The sequence below is a fragment of the Notamacropus eugenii genome, chromosome 1, assembly GCF_028372415.1.
Source record: "Notamacropus eugenii isolate mMacEug1 chromosome 1, mMacEug1.pri_v2, whole genome shotgun sequence".
Lineage (NCBI taxonomy): Eukaryota > Metazoa > Chordata > Mammalia > Diprotodontia > Macropodidae > Notamacropus > Notamacropus eugenii.
Window position 1 is genome coordinate 530892633 of NC_092872.1, and position 17889 is coordinate 530910521.

Consider the following 17889-nt stretch of genomic DNA (forward strand, 5'->3'; position numbering starts at 1 on the left):
GTTTTAATTTGCATTTCTCTGATCCTATTTCATAGATACCTTTGATTTCTTTGTCTGAAAACTGCCTGTAACATATCCTTTAACCATTTATTAATTGGGGAATATCTTGTTTTTTTTTTCTCCTGAATTTGACTCAGTTCTCTACATATTTGAGAAATTAGGCCTTTATCAGAGATACTTGTTGCAATTCTACCTCTCTCCTGGTTTTCTGCTTTCCTTGTGATTTTGGCTTCATTGATTTTGTTTAAGCAAAACCTTTTTAGTTTTATATAATCAACATGATCTATTTTACATTTTGTAATGTTCACTATATCTTCTTTGCTCCTAAATTCTTCCCTTATTTGCTTATGGTTATCATCTTTTATGTGTAAATCATGTACCCATTTTGACCTAATCTTGGTATATGATGTGAGATGTTGGTCTCCACCTAATTTATGGCATATTGTTTTCCAATTTTTCCAGCAGTTTTTGTCGAATAATGAATTTTTGTTCCAAAATCTTGGACCTTTGGGTTTAATCATATGCTAGATTACTATGGTCGTTTAGTATAATTTAATTTGTACCTAATCTGTTCTGCTGATCCACCACTCTCTTAGCCAGTACCAGATTGTTTTATAATTACCACTTTATAATACAGTTTGAGACCTTGTGGGGCTAGACTACCTTCTTTTGCATTTTTTCATTGACTCCCTTGGTATCCTTGAGCTTTTGTTCTTCCAGATGAATTTTATTTTTTTCTAGCTCTGTAAAATAATTTTTTCATAGTTTGATATGGCACTGAACAAGTAGATTAATTTGATATAATTGTTATTTTTATTATATTGACTTGGCCTACCCACGAGTAATTAATATTTTTTCCAATTGTTTAGATCTGATTTTATTTGTGTGAAAAATGTTTTATAGTTGTGTTCATGTACTTCCTGGGTTTGTCTTGGCAGGTAGACAGACTCCCAAGTAGTTTATATTGCCTACGGTTTTTTTAAATGGAATTTCTCTTTCTTTCTCTTGCTGCTGGACTTTATTGGTAATATTTAGAAATGCTAATGATTTATGTGGGTTTCTTTTATCCTGCAACTTTGCTAAAGTTTTTAATGATTTCAAGTAGATTTTTAGTTGATTTTCTAAGTATCATTTGTATCATTTGTAAAGAGTGGTAGTTTTGTTCTTCAGTGCCTGTTCTAATTCCTTTAATTTCTTTTTCTTCTCTTACTGTTATAACTAACATTTCTAGTAAAATATTAAATAATAGAGGTGATAATGGGCATTCTTGCTTCATCCCCATTGTATTGGGAAAGCTTCAAGCTTATCCCCATTACAGATAATGCTTCTAGTTTTATTGATTAATTCAATGGTTTTCTTTCAATTTTATTTTTATGTCTAGTTTTATTTATTATTTCAATGGTTTTCTTTCAATTTATCAATATTGCCTTTGCTTTTCAGGATTTCCAATTTGGTGTTTAATTGGGGATTTTTAATTTGTTCTTTTTCTAGTTTTTTTCATTTCATGCCTAGTTTATTGATCGGTTTTTTTCTCTATTTTGTTTATCTAAGCAATTAGAGATATAAATTTTCCCCTAGGTATCGTTTGCTGCATCCCATAAATTTTGATAGGTTGCCTCATTGTTATCATTTTCTTTGATGAAATTATCAATTATTTCTATGATTTGTTCTTTGACCCACTTATGTTTTAGGGTTATATTACATAATTTCCAGTTGATTATAATCTCTCTATTGTTCATTATGAAATAGAATTTTTATTGAATTATAATTTGAAAAGAATAGGTTTACTATTTCTGTATTTGGTTGTAAGGTTTTTAATGTCATAATACATGGCCAGTTTTTGTGTAGTTGCCATGTATTGCTGAGAAAAAAGTATATTCCTTTCTATTCCCATTGCATTTTCTCTATTATGTCTATTACATCTAACTCTTCTAGAATTTTATTCACCTCCTTAACTTCTTATTGGTTTTTTTTTTTTCAGTTAGATTTATCTAGTTCTGAGAGGGGAAAGTTATGGTCCCTCACTAGTATAGTTTTATTATCTATTTCCTCCTGTAACTCATTCAACTTCTTCAGAAATTTAGATGCTATAACATTTGGTGCATTTGTGTTTAGTATTGATATGACTTCATTGTTTGTGGTACTTTTCAGCAAGATATAGTTTCCTTCTTTATCTCTTTTAATTAGATCTATTTTTGTCTTTGCTTTATCTGAGATCATGATTGCTACCCCTGCTTTCTTTGAGCTGAAACATAATAGATTCTGCTTCAGCCTCCTTACCTTTACCCTGTGTGTATCTCTCTGCTTCAAATATGTTTCTTGTAATATTGTAGGATTTTGGTTTTTAACCCATTCTGCTACCACTTCCATTTTATAAATGAGTTCATCCTACTCACATATCTAGTTAGGGTAGCTATGTATTCCCCTCCATGCAGTTTTTTGCTTATTTCTCTCTTTCTCTTACCTCCCACCCTTTCCCTCCTCCCAAATGTACTTCTGATCACTGCCTTCCCAGTGTACCCTCCCTTTTATTGGTCTTCTCTCCCCTTTCTATTATTCCTATCCCTTTTTACTTCCTCATAGGGTAAGATAGATTTCTACATCCACCTGAGTATGAATGTTATTCTCTCTTTGAGCCAGTTTTGATGGGAGTAAGGCTTAAGTTTTGCCCACTCCCACCTCCATTATAATAGCTCTTTCATACCTCTTTTATGTGGGATAATTTATTCCGTTCAGTATCCCCCTCCTTCTTCCAATGCAGTGTTCTTTCTCATCCCTTTCTTTGTTTGGGGAAGGGGCATCATCTCATCAAAGTCACCTTTTATTCAAATCCTCTGTCTGCATATACTCCTAATTGCTCTTAAGTTGTTAGTTACAAATATTGTCTTGCCATATAGAAATATAAACAGTTTAATCTTATTAAGTTTTTATGTTTTCTCTTTCTTGTTTCTTTTTTACATTTTTATGTTTACCTTGAGTCTTGTATTTGGAGGTCATATTTTTTATTCAGCACTGATCTTTTAATTAGAAATGCTTGAAAGTCCTCTATTTCATTAAATGTACATTTTTCCCCCCTGAAAGATTATGTTCAGTTTTGCTGGGTAGGTGATTCTTTGTTGTAATCCTAACTCCTTTTCCTTCTGGTATATCATATTCCAAACCCTTAGGTTCTTTAGTCCCAAATCCTGTGTAATCTTGATTTGTAGCTCCATGATATTTGAATTCTTTCTTTTTAACTGCTTATAATACTTGCTCCTTGATCTGTGATCTCTGAAATTTGACTATGATGTTTCTGAGAGTTTTCATTTTGGGATCTTTCAGGCAGCAATTGGAGGATTCTTTCAATCTCTGTTTTGTTTTCTGATTCTAATGTATCAGGACAGTTTTCTTTGATAATTTCTTGAAATGTGTTGTTCAGAGGTTTTTTTTTTTTTATCATGGCTTTTAGGTAGTCCAATAATTTTTATATTATGTCTCCTGGATCTATTTTTTTAGGACGTTTGTTTTTTCAATGAAAAATTGCACATTTTCTTCTATTTTTTTTATTTTATCTTATCTTAATGCCCTATAGAGTCATTAGTTTCCACTTTTTCAATTCCCATTTTTAAGGAATTATTTTCTTCAGTGAGCTTTTGTACTTTCTTTCCCATTTGACCAGTTCTATTTTTTAGGGAATCATTTTCCTCAGTAAATTTTTGTATATCTTTTTCCATGCTATTGACTCATTTTTTTCATAATTCCGTTGCATTACTCTCATTTCTTTTACCAATTTTTCTTCTACTTATCTAATTTACTTTTTAAAATCCTTTTTAAGCTCTTTCAGGAATCCCTTTTGGGTCTGAGGCCAAACTACATTTTTCTTTGAGGCTTTACAAATAGTCATTTTTATACTGTTGTCGTTTTCTAAGTTTATGCCATGATCCTCCACCTTAGTAATATGGTGAAGCTGTCTTTCAGGGCGGATGTATTTTATTTCATCATGATGAAAGAGTTCTTCAAAATAAAATACTGCCTTGTTTTTTCTTATGTCTACAGATGAATGAGGAGTTAATGTACTTGTAATGTTTAATTGCAGATGTGGATGCTACATGCAGTGACTTTGCTTTTGGAACAGCTCTGCATATTGCGGCATTTAACTTGTGCACGGGGGCTGTGAAGTGTTTACTGGATCATGGAGCAAATCCTGCCTTTAGGGTAAGGGTCCTGATTTCATGGAAGAACCCTATGCCCTCCTGAACTCATCATCTCCAACCAAACAGAAAAAAAAAGAATTTGGAAATTATCAACTAAATGTGCCATATTTTTGGCTAATAAATAAAGTGGTAATCTAAAGTTCATGTTTGGGTATAGGGTAGCTCACTGAAAGGAATAACACTAGCAGTTTTGGTTCAGCATCCCCAGGGTCTAAGTCAGATTTGTGTCATCTCAAAGCTTGGACAAATTTCATAACTGATAATAAAACTTAGCTCTGAAATTCAGGGAATGCCTAATAAAATTAAAATGTGATTAATGTATCATTCTTAGCAAAAGATGAGTAATATGTCTAATATTATTGTTGCTAGGGCTACCTTGGGTTATTTTTAACCTTTGGCCTTTGCTCCTTTCTTCCCTGATGCCCTGTCTCATTTTGGATGAGATTTCTGTTACTTCATGCTTATAGCTTGGGAATGATTTTTTTTTTTTTTTTTTTTTTTTTTTACTAAACTTGATCAGTTAAAGTTTGTTTATATCTGTAGGAGAATAGGAAGAGGAGATATCTTTTTTGTATGGATGTAGATAGAATTGACACATTAGGATTTTAAGATTGTAGATTTAGAGCTGGAAGGGATCCTAGACCCATCCAGTCCCACCTCTTCATTTTACAGGTGAGGAAACTGAGGCCTCTAGAGGTGAAAGGGCTTATCAAGGTCATCCAGATGGCATCAGAGCCATGACTGGAACCCTGATGGTGCTGCCTCATAGATGTATACTTGAAAAGTTGCATATTAAACACAGATTCATGTATTGAATCTCATTTCCATTTGATTTACCTTATGAAGATTGAGGTACAGGTGGAGTAGCTTAGTGGGCATATTGCTGGGTTGGGGTCAGGAAGCCTGGGTTCAAATCCCATCTCTTGACACTACCTCTCTGTGAATCATTATTTCTGTGATTCTGGAGAACTTACTTAACTGCAGTCTGTCTCCAGCACCTCTTTAGATTTACCTCTCAAGACATAAATTTTCATTATGCTCTTTCTTGGGCACTGGAAATGTTGAGTTGACATTCTATAGCCTTCAAATCTTCAATAATAAAAATTGGGGTGTATTCCTGGATATATGTAGGTGTGGGAGGGGAATTTATTGAAAGATATTTTAAGAAAAAATTGCATTTAAGGATCCAGTAAATTTTAAAAAATAACACATTTTGTTTAAAAAAAGATAACTTTCTGATTTTCATGATATTCTCAATTGCAGTAGTAACATATTGAAATAAGATTGAAATCATAATCCTGAAGAGAAAATTTAATATTTACTAATAAAAAGGAATAATTGCATCTTTGTGAAGGACCTTAGAGGTTCATTCAGACCCTACCTGGATTGTAAATTCTCTCCTTCCTGCTTGAACACTTCTCATGAAGAGCTGAACTGATTACAGTACAAAGTAGTCTGTTTTGGTTTTTGATGGTTCTAATTGTTAGAATGTTTTTCCTTATACTCAGCTGAAGTCTTCCTCCCTGTGACTTTCACTGCTTGGTTTTAGTTCTACCATGAGGGCTCAGGCAAAAGAAGTTCAGTCCTTTCGGGAAGGTAGCATGATGCAGTGTAAAGACTGCTGAGCTCAAGGCCTGGATTCAAGTTCTGGATCTTCAACTCACTTACCTGTGTGGTCTTAGAAAAATCACTTCACCTCCCTGGCCTTCAGTTTCTTCATTTATACAATGAGAGGGTTGGACTGGATGATTTCTTAGATTCTCTTCCAACTCTAAATCTGTACTCCTTTGATCCATGTGACAACCATTCAAATATTTGGTAACAGAAATCAGTACTCTTCCTATGACCATTTTTCTGTAGGTTAAATATTCTTAGTTACTTCAGTAGTTCCTCATATGACCCATTCCTCCTAGCAGACAGATGTAGAATGGAAGGCTCATCTATTTTAGTGATGAACTCTTTTTTCCAGAGTTTGTACAGAGTGCCAGAAGGAACTTACCTTATGGAATTTAAATTTGTTGTTCCTGTGCACGTTGCTTCTTCATAGCCACCCTCAGATTGGTTGTTCACGTGACACTGAAATTTTTACTTCTCATCAACTTTAATGCGCCATGCTTTGTTTTTGATGCCTCCTCTTTTTGGGTGTGTCTCCCTTCTCCCCATGTTTTGTTTGTGTTGCATTTTATTTTGTATGTTAGTATTTATTATTTTTTTCTCCTCATTTTATCATCTTAATTACTTTGTTATAGTGAATCAAATAACTGTTTTTGGTCAGTGGTCATTTTAATTCTTTTACTGTGGCTTTTGTCTTCATCTTCTCTTTTTTGTCTTACATGTATTCTTCTTAGTAATGAATAGGATTAAACTGAGGGATTCTGGTATGTAAGTCAACTCCATTTATTTCCCCATTTGGAAAATTTATACTTCTTTTGGTAAATTTCTTTATTTTAAACTTATTTTAAATAAAATGAGAAAAGAAAAAAATTGCCATGTACACAGCAGACCATAAGAGAGGATTCAGTATAAAACAATAAATTTCCATTTCAAGAAAATCTATATAATAAATACTACACATTGTTTTCAAAGCTGCCCAGCTTTTCTTTGCTTTCTTGTTGGTTTTCTTTTGTTCTCTGCAGTGCACTTTTTACTTTATTTCTCCTCCTCCCCCCAAAGAAGGCTGCAATGAAGTGTGGATATGTATACATACATACATATATACATACATACACATAGATATCTATAAACATACACATATATACTCATACACATGTACGTAAGACCATACTATGCTTATTTTCTCCTATCATCTGTTTCTCCTATCATCTGAAGGTGGTTAACATCATCCTTCATAAGTCCAGGTCTGTCCATGTTTTTCCAAATCAACTAACTCATCGTTTCCTACACCACAGCAATATTCCAATTGAGTCACGTCCTATTTGAGAGATCATCTGTGAAAATTTTTCCCCCTAATTTTGTGCATTCATTCTATTTTTGGCTACATAGGTTTTATTTGTGCAAGAAAATTTTAATGTAAAATAATTGAATTTCTTTTTATACTTCAACAATGCTTTCACTTCATAATATAGTTTAAGGTCTGGTACTGCTGATTCTGCTTCCTGTACATCTTTTTTCCCTGGTTTCTTTGAAGTTCCTGACCTTTTGTCTTTCCAAATGAACTTTATTATTATTTTTTCTAAATCAGTAAAATAATTTTTTAGTAAGTCAGTTGAGATAGCATTGAATAAATAGATTAGTTACATGTAACTGTCATTTTAAAAATTATATTGGCTTTACCTACCCATGAACAATAAATATTACTTCAGTTATTTAGATCTGAGTTTATTTGTATTAGAAGTGTTATTTGTTTATATAAGTTCATGCAATTTCTGTGTCTGTTTTGTTAGGTATATGCTCAGGTATTTTATACTGTCAAATATTGAATAGTATTGCTGATACATAGTGTAGTTTCTCTGTTTGTCATTTTTGATTAAATCCATTTTAACTTTAATTTTGTCTGAGATCGTGACTACTATCCCTGCTTTTTTTACATACTAAATTTACTCCTGCTCTTTATTTTATCTTTGTGTATATCTCTCATTTTTATGTTTCCTGAAAGCAACATATCGTTGATTTCATATTTTTAATGTTTCCACTTTATGAGTAAATTTATCCCATTCATATTCTAAGTTACATTTACTTGTGTATTTTCTTCCTTCATATTTTTCTTCATTATGCTTCTCACCTATACCTCCTCACTCCTCTGCTTTACTTCTACTGGCTACCTTGCCCTCCTATTCCTTAACCTACCCACCCTTCAAATAGTCCCTCCCTTATCCTCTCCCCCCATGCTATGCCCTTGCCCTCTTATTTCTTATGAATTTAGAAGACTTGTATACCCTTCTATATATCTATATCTATAGATATATAGATATAGATATATATATAGTTTTCTCTTGAACCCATTCCTGATGAGAGTAAGATTCCAGCACTACCTGCCTTTTCCCCTAGTAGCTTCTTTTGTATCGGTTTTTCCTTTTATGCCTCATTTCTGTGAAATAATTACTCCTTTTTATCTGTCCTACATAGTTTTATTTTTTTAGAATCACCCCATCATACATGGCTTAGTCCATGCCTTTGTTTCAAACTGCCCAAATTATGTTGACAATTATAAGAGTACTGCTAATATTTTCACATATCTGCAGTAAACAATTGGACCTTATTGCATCCCTCATAATTGGTCTTTAATGTTTACCTAGTATTTCTCCTGGATGTTTTACATTAAATTTTTCCTTAAGTTCTGGGGTTTTTGTCACAAAAATCTGAAAGTCTTTGAGTTCACTAAATGTCCATTATTTTTTCATACAAGATTATATTTAACTTTGCTGGGTAAGTTACTGTTTTGCTCCACAGAATATACTATTCCAAGACCTACAGTCCTTTAATGTAGTTGCTGCTAGGTCTTTTGTAATCCTTATTGTAGCTTCATGATATTTAAAATTTCTTTCTTTTTCTTTCTTTCTTTCTTTTTTTTTTTTTAGAAAATCTATGAAATCACTTGGATATTTTTCCTTGGATGAGAAAAACTGAAGGATACTTCTTATCTTTTTTATATGTACTTTTAAAATCTTTTTTATAGGTACTTTTAGGTCAAAATGTATAATCATTTACTTTATTTTTATTAGGATAATAGATTTGTAATTGGTAAGAGCTTTGAGTTCATATAATCAGCCTCTTTTTTCACAGATGAGGAAACTGAGGTCCAGCAAAATGATATATTTGTAAAACATTAAAAGCATTACATAAATGTTATTGCTGTGTCACATAGGTAGTAAATGGTAGATCTAGGATGTGACCTGAGCTTCCCTTACCTCAGATCCATTTGTGGGGGCTGCAGTAGTAGTATTCCATACTGATGTCGTTTCGTGGTTGAGAGATGATCCTGAGAGGTTCTTGAAGAATATACCAGTGCAGTTCAAGCTATGACAGATCCTATCGGTCTGAATGACTTTTGAGTCTGGGCTCAGTGTTGTTTATCCCGCTTCAAGAGAGCCTTATCCCTGGAAGGTTGGCTACTTGTTGATAAGTTTTTTTGGCCACTTATGAATTTTTTGTAATCTATGAATATTATCTACAAATGTGCAGGGAGGTTCTGGCCTCCATCAGTAGGAGGGAACACTATGTATTCCAATGAAAGAATGGGTTTTTGGAGTGTATTGGAAAATGGTTGGCAAGCTTTTACTGAATGCCTTAAGAAAGATCCAAGACTATACTTCCTAAAGCATTAAAAGAATTCTGTTGTTACTATTTGTTACTTATTTTCTTATAGCAAAGCACGGTTTGAAATTCAGTTGAGAAATTGGAAAGCATGATAGAATAGGAAGAGCCTTGGAGTAGGGATTAGGAGACCTGGATGTTAGTCTCAGTTCTGTAACTACTTTGCAGTGTGACCATGGGCAGATCATTTCAGCTTTATGGGGTTTCATTTCCTTCATCTGTAAAAAAGATGAAGTCTTATTATTCTTTAATCTGCCATTGATTAGAAAAAAGCATGGGTCTCATAAAAGTTTTGAGTTCTTGCACCTTATATGATGATCAGTTGTCATTGGATATACTCTTGCCACTTTGGATTTCTTCTCTTGAGAAGTCTCATACCAGGGATTCCTTTTTTGCCTCTTTTTGTATCCCTTGCTCTTAGCACAGTGCCTGGCACATATTAGGTTCTTAATAAATCCTGATTGTTTAAATATTTAGGATTTCCTTTTATCTTCTTTGGTTTTTTGGAATATTAAATGATATTTTAAATTCTTGGCTCTAGTGCTAAATTGCTATTATGATTATTGTATAAAAGTTCCTAGTCCAGAATACCTATATAGTTTGTTTAGTTTCTGGGAACTGTGGTTTAGCATCTTATTACGTCATGTGTACAGTGGCTTGCTCATTATTTCCCTGCTTCTACTATCTCCCTCTTAGGATCCATTCATTTATTTGCTGCTACATTAATTTTCCTAGAGTTTTGTATTGATCATGCTACATTTTTGCTCAGAAATTTTTTATAATTCTCCTTTTCTGTGTAGTGTTCAAAGTTGCCTTCAGTTTACCCTATCTTATGGCATATTTCATATATTACTGGTATGATTTTCATAAATAGATGTTTCTACCTTATTACTTTGTAAATGCCTTAAGAATAGTTCTTTTATACCATTAATTTTAAGACTGCTGCTCTTCACACCATCTTCCCTAGTTCTTTTGAGTCTCTCCTTTTCTTTCTGTCCTCCTTCCACCTTGCTGGCTTTTTCAGCTTATTAATCACAATCTTCTATTTGTGCTGTTATGAGTTGGAGACCTTTTGGAGGAAATTTGGGACCTGAGCTTACCTAACATATTATAGATTATTGTCTGACCAAAGTAATTCTAAGCAATAGTAGCTGAGAAGAATTTTAGAATAATTTAAAAAACCCAACAAAACCAGAAAATGTTTAATGCAGAGGGGAAGAATTCTGAGGAAAGGACATCAAACAAGCAAAAATCCTAACAACAACAAACCAGAATAAGAGTTCAGGACATAGGGACATTTTAGAGTGTTAGTTTGTCCACTGTCACTATAACCGTCCTGACCTCACTCAAACTCTTTATATAGGGGCATGTTCTGAATTATTTTCATCCTGTTCCTGAAATGCAAAGGTGTGAACTTCTAAATTCTTCCAGAGTTACTTTTGTGTGATAGAATAACATTGCAAGGTTTAATAATAGCTATTTTAAAATACTTATTTTCTTCTGTTTCTATTTTTATTGTACAGTACTGGAGGATAGGTACTATGTCTCATTTATATTTGTGTCCTTTTCAGTACCTAACACAGTTCTTTGCATAAGGTAGACATAATATATCTTTTTTCTTATTTGTCTTTCGATCTCTGTAGAATGACAAAGGACAGATCCCAGCTGATGTTGTTCCAGACCCAGTCGATATGCCCTTAGAGATGGCAGATGCAGCTGCCAGTGCTAAACAAATCAGGCAAATGCTGCTGGATGCTGTCCCTTTGTTGTGTGATGTCTCAAAGGCCGTGGTTCCAAATTGTGATCCTGCAGCTGGCAAAGACTTGCTTACATCTTTGGGCCTAAAGTTGGGAGACCGTGTGATCATTGCAGGACAGAAGGTAAAGTGATTCAAATCAGTGACGTGATCTCTGGCCTCCCTGTTATGGATAGAGAGCTTTGAGATTAAAATGCCTATTTATTAAAAAAAAAACAAACACCTAGTAGAAAATGTGAAACTTGTTTGGGAATAGCAGTGTAACAGGGATTTTAAAACCACAAACTATATTTAAAGACTTAATGAGGATCTAGCCACTTGGATAGAAGAAGATTGGACTAAAGTTGATGTGAATAGAGGAGAATTTTGGGGAGTTTTCCCTTACCCATTTAAAAAAATGATACCTTTTCCCACTCCTAATCCAGCAAGAGTTTTAAGTGCTGAATTTTTCATGGGGAAGTTCTAGGAACCCCACAAATATGGAAATCATGTATGCTTGGAATAAAGGATGTTGTGCAGAGGATATCTTTTCTTCAACATAAACTGTGGCATTTGACTTCCCTGGAAAACTTCCCTTTTTCAGTGCTCTTTCCATTTTCTGATTTTCTCAGGAAAGGGAGTTTATTCTCTGCCCTTGATTTTGGGTAACCTTTTTGCTCTGTGCTAACATTCCTTCCAGAAGTGCTCAGAGAGGACATTCCCAGAGCTTCCCTTTAGAATAGGGCATTAAAAAAATCTCACTTAAAACTTGTCATTGAGGTAAGGTAGGGACTACTTACATGGCTTAGATTTTTTTTCCTGTGTTATGACAGTGTTGCAAATTATAAAGATTATAAACTTAACCATTTTAATTCAGATTGCTATTCAGTCATCTCAGGTAGGCTTATAGTGCTTCAGAGTAGACTTTTATCTTTACTCCTAAAGAAAAGTAGTTGCTTATGAACATTTTTCTAAATTAATTATAATTATCAAAAATTAATCTAGTTTTGTATCCATAGGTTGGAATATTAAGATTTTGTGGCACAACTGAATTTGCCAGTGGACAGTGGGCTGGCATTGAGTTAAGTGAACCAGAAGGAAAGAATAATGGAAGTGTTGGGAAAGTCCAGTACTTCAAATGTCCTCCCAAGTACGGTAAGATATTAATCTAACTTAATTGGAAAGAGTCCCCACATCAGATCAGTAATATGTTACAGTTACAGTTAGTCTTCCATGATCTGGATTGATGATCTAATGTGTAATCCATACTAAGTGTTCCCCCTCCAACAGACACAGGATCCTTCTTTGTAGAACAAGGCTGTGTTTTTCTTTTAGCTGGGGGAATAGTTCTTGTACCATGGGTACAGTCTTTGGAATTGACTATGAATTTAACAGATTAATGGTATGTTTGTGTGGATAGTGCATCATTTGCTGGGAAAAATGATCTCATGTGTAACTCTTGGAATAGTTGGGACTGGGAATAATTCAGGGATGAATAGAAAATCCATATTGTCAAGAGAAATACAGACTCTATTCATCCTCTTATTTTATTCTGGCTCTACCCTCCATTTCTTTTCTCTTCTGTTTTCTCTTCCTCTTCTTTTTTAAAAAAGATTATTTTTTTATTCTGAACTTAAGAAACAAGCATTTCCATAACAAAGTGAGATAGAGAAACAGAGGATTGCACCTGAAACTGCAGATTCATTATGTACAACTTGGCTATTCCTTTTCATTATATAACAAAGTTATCATGTAACTTCCTTTTCCCCCCTCCTCCACTCAAAAAACTTCAAGATGGTTTCCATTAGACACAAATATGTATATGCATGTTTTCTTTTTCTGGATTCAAAAAGCATCTTCATAGAATCTTCCCAGTTAATTTGGGTATTTATAATAATCAAAATGACTTAGTTGCTCAAAGTTGTTCTCAATACTTCTTTTACTGTATACAGTATTCTCTTGGTTCTGCTAATATCCCTCTTCATCATTTCATGGAGGTCTCTCCATGCTTTTCTAAAATCATTGAGTTCATCATTTCTTAGAGCAGAGTAATGTTTCATCATGAATGTATGCCACAATTTGTTTAGCCATTCACCAGTTGATGGGCATCCCCACAAATCCCAATTCTTTGGCACCACAAAGAGAGCTGCTGTAATGTTCTGTATGTTCTAAATACAGGTTCTTTTCCTTTTTCCCTAATGATTTGGGGCAACAGATCTAATAGTGGTGTTGCTGGGTCAGAGGGTATAGGCAGTTTATTAACTCTTTGGGCATAATTCCAAATCTTGGATGAGTTTACAGATCCACCAACTGTGAATTTAAGTTCCCAGTTTTTCCATGTCCCCTCCAACGTTCGTCACTTTTCTCTTCTATCATTTCAGCCAATCTAATAGGTATAAAATGATATCTCAAAGTTGTTTTAATTTGTATTTCTGTTTGGGATTACTTTATATTCTGCTACTTTACTGAAAGTATTAATTATTTCAATTAACTTTTTGGTTTAGTCCTTAAGGATTCTCTAACTAATATCATCATATCATCTTTATTACATCATTCCCTATTCTGATTCCCTCTCTTATTGCTGTTGCTAGGATTTCCAATACAATATTGAATAATATTGGTGATAGTGGGAATCCTTTTTTCATACCTGATCTTACTGGGGAGGTTTCTAGCTTATCCCCATCACACGTCATGCTTGCTGATGCTTTTAGGTAAATGCTTCTTATCAATTTAAGGAAAAGTCCATTTATGCCTGTGCTTTCAAGTGTTTTTAATAGAAATGAGTGTTGTACTTTATTTCAGACACTTTTTCTGCATGTGTTGATATCATGATTTTTGTTACTTTTATTATTAATATCAGTTATGTCAATAGTTTTGATGATTTTAAACCATTCCTGCATTCCTGGTATGAATCCAACTTGGTCAGAATGTGTAATCTTTATAATGTACTCTTTTACCTAGTATTTTATTTAGGACTTTTGCATCCATGTTCATTAATGAAATTGGTTTATAATTTTCTTTCTGTGACCTTACCTTTCTTGGTTCAGTTATCAATATTATATTTGTTTCATAGAAAGGAGTTTAGTAGGACTACTTTGCCAATTATTTCAAATAATTTACTTAATATTAGAATTAGTTGGCCTTTAAACATTTGATAGAATTCATTTGTAAATTTGTCCCTGGTGCATTTTTTTTTTAGGAAGTTCATTTATGGCTTGTTCAATTATTTTTTTTTCTAAAATAGGTTTATTTAGATATTCTGTTTCCTCTTCTGCTAATCTAAGCAATTTGTATTTTTGTAAATATTCTTCCATTTCACTTAAGTTATTAAATTTATTGGCATGTAGCTGGGCAAAATAACTCCTTATAATTGCTTTGATTTCATCATCTTTAGTGGTATATTTACCCTTTTCATTTTTGATACCGGTAATGTGATTTTTCTCTCTCTTTTTTCAATCATATTAACCAATGTTTTATCTATTTTATTGGTTTTTTCATAGTACCAACTCCTAGTTTTATTTATTAATTCAATGGTTTTTTTTCCACTCAGTTTTATTAATTTCACTTTTAATTTTTAGGATTTCCAGTTTAGTGGTTAATTGGGGGCTTTTAATTTGTTTTTCTAATTTTAAAAATTGTGTTCCCAATTCCTTGGTCTATTCTTTCTCTTTTTTACTGATATGAACACTTAGAGATATACATTTTCCTCTGATTACTGCTTTTGCTATATTCCGTAGGTTTTTGATATGTTGTTTCATTATTGTCTTTTTCTTTAATGAAATTACTGATTGTTTCTATTATTTGTTCTTTAACCCATACATTCTTTAAGATTAGATTGTTCAGTCTCCAGTTAGTTTTTGTTTTCTATATTTCCATGGTCCCTTGTTAAATATAATTTTTATTGCATTGTGGTTCTATATTTAAGTATTTAATATTTCTGCTTTTTTACTTTTAGCTATAAATTTTTTGTGCCCTACTATATGATCAGTCTTTGTAAAGGTACCATGTACAACTGAGAAAAAGAGGTGTTCCTTTCTATTTTCATCTAGTTCTCTCCATATGTCTATCATATCTAGCTTATCTAAAAATCTATTTACTTCCTTAACTACTTTCTTAGTTATTTTTTGGTTAAATTTGTCTAGTTCTGAGAGGGAAAGATTAAAGTTTCCCCACTGTTATAGTACTACTATCTATTTCTACCTGCAATTCATTTTACTTTTCTTTTAAAAAGATAGATGGTATTTGGTGCACATAAGTTTAGTATTGATATTGCTTCATTATCCTATGGCACCTTTTTAATTGTAATGCAGTTTCCCTGCTGATTTCTTTTAATTAAATCTGTTGTAGCTTTGACTTTGTCTGATATCATGATTGCTGATCCTGCTTTTTTTGCATTGGTTGAGGTATAATACATTGTACTCCAGCCCTTTATTTTCACTCTGTTTCTATCTATCATTTTTAAATGTGTTTCTTGTAAGCAGCATATTGTTGGATTCTGATTTTTAGTCCTTTCTATTATCCATTTCTGTATTATAAGTGAATTCACCTCATTTGCACTCAAAATTATAATTACTATTTGTGTATTTCCCTCCATTCTATTTTTCCTCTCTGTTGTCCTTTTCAGCCTCTTTTTTTATCCTATCCCTTCTTTAGTTTACATCTAACCATAGCCTTCCTATTTCACAACCTTCTAAAGAATCTCTTCCTTATCCTTTCCCCTAACCCTCCTATTTTTTATTCTACCCACTCCTTCCACCCTCCTAAATCTTAAACTACACACCCTTCTCTCCTTTTATTCTTACTTTGAACTTGGCTTCTTCTGACCCTAGGCTACCTCTCTTTCTGTAAGAGTTAAGTATAGGAGTGTATACACTTAGATGCAGGGCTGGCTATTTGAATTTAATGACAATAAATGGGCTATGTCACAGTTTGATCTCAGATTGTTTTCGTTTATGGATTTGGGTCTTTCTTACCTGCTTTTGACCTCTTACTCCTAACTGATTTGGATAACTTGGAAAACTAGATGAATGGGGTTTGGAAAGATGAAGCTCTGCTGTTTTAGGCTTAAAACTCTTAGGATCTTAGAATCAATGACAGCTAGCTAGTAGAGTAGAGACATTGCCAAATCTAGTGTCTAGAAAAACAGTTCAAATCCAGCTTCAGATTCTGGCTGCATTACCATGGTTAAGATATTCAACCAGTCTGTGCCTCAGTTTCATCATCTGTAAAACTGACAAAAATAGCACCCACCTTACAGGTTTGTTGTGAGAGTCAAATGAGGTAACATTTGTAAAATGCTTTGAAAACTTTAAAACACTATATAAATACCAGCAATTATTATTAACATTAATAATTCCAAGTTTAGCTATTTAAAATTTCCCTTCACAAATTTCCATTGAGCAATGTTAAAGCCTTTCTGGACTACCTGGATTCTTTTAGTTTATTATACTTTTTAGTGTGTTATTCTTAAACTATTTTGAATCTTTGCTGGTATAGTATATACGTAGTATATCTGTATGTAGTCTCTCTATATATGTTTCTATATAGTCTCTCTATATAGTACACATATAGAATATATGTTTTATATATATAGCATATAGTATACTGTAGTATAGTAGAAGCAGCCAGTTTGCCAGGTATTTTGTCAAGTCCTGAGGATATAAAGAAGCTTCCACTGTAATGGAGGAGACACAACATAAAGGGGATCTGAAAGGGAGGGGTAGGGTTGGAGGTGGGATGTAGGTGGGGAGATGGCCAATAAGTGTCTTTGAGACCATCCTCTAAAGTAGTGGAAAATATGGTTTACTTGGACAGATGGAGTTTATTTGCTTGAATCTTATCTGTATACATTTTCAAGGTCACAAAAGTAGTAACAAACTCTTCAAAGTCTTCTTAGAAGGAAATGCAGAAATCTGAACTGTCAAGTTAAATTTATGTGAAAATTACAGTGTTACTTTGATCCCTTCATTCTGTAAAGCTTTTTTCAGCTTTATTAATTTAGCCTTTCTTTTAGATTTTGCGTTAATGGGTTTGTATTCTTTTCGTAATTGTTTATGTTGTTGATCCCATTAGATGAAAAACTCCTTGGTGGTGGAGACACTGTCTTATATTTCTTTTGTAATAAGCCTCTTAGCACCTATAGTACATCATGGCATATGATCTTTTAAAGTTAAAAAAAAAATTCCCCAAATTTTCGTCCTAATTAATGGAGTCTCCCGGTAGGTGAGTCATTTCCATTCTCACTTGTCATTTTGGTTTCCATTGATTTAGAAAGCAGATACAAGGTGTTTCTCTATAGCAGGACATAAGAACACTACTACTTATGTCTATCAGAGCCAGTGTCAGCTCCATGGAATTCTGGAATCTAGCAACTTAGGTTAGCCTTTATGTCAGGTTGACTTTGGCCTCATGATAGTATCGCAGTCTAATTCAGTTCAATAAACTAGTGTTAACTTATTATATATGAGGTATTGTGTCAGGTTCCATACAGAATATACACAGTGACAAACCCTGTTGTGTCCTGCCATTAAATCTGAAAGACACCATAATTGGTAATAGCTGCAAAAGAGGTTGAGTTCCAAAATAGGGAGCTGGTATTAATTGAGAAAGATTTGGTGTGTACTAGAAGTCCAGCCAGGAATGAAGTTCAGAATTTTGGAATTTGTAGAATTAGCAGTTAATGAACAA

General features: G+C 33.3%; 1 protein-coding gene across 13 annotated transcripts in view; it reads left to right on the forward strand.

The window, feature by feature from the left end:
* Nucleotides 1-17889, forward strand: part of CLIP4 (CAP-Gly domain containing linker protein family member 4) — a 170196-nt gene that overhangs the window by 62246 nt on the left and 90061 nt on the right. For all 13 annotated transcript variants that reach the window (XM_072634093.1, XM_072634094.1, XM_072634095.1 and 10 more), the window contains 3 exons: nucleotides 4076-4194; nucleotides 11111-11347; nucleotides 12222-12357. In XM_072634093.1, coding sequence (XP_072490194.1) covers nucleotides 4076-4194; nucleotides 11111-11347; nucleotides 12222-12357 — 492 coding nt within the window. The remainder of the gene's footprint in view (nucleotides 1-4075; nucleotides 4195-11110; nucleotides 11348-12221; nucleotides 12358-17889) is intronic.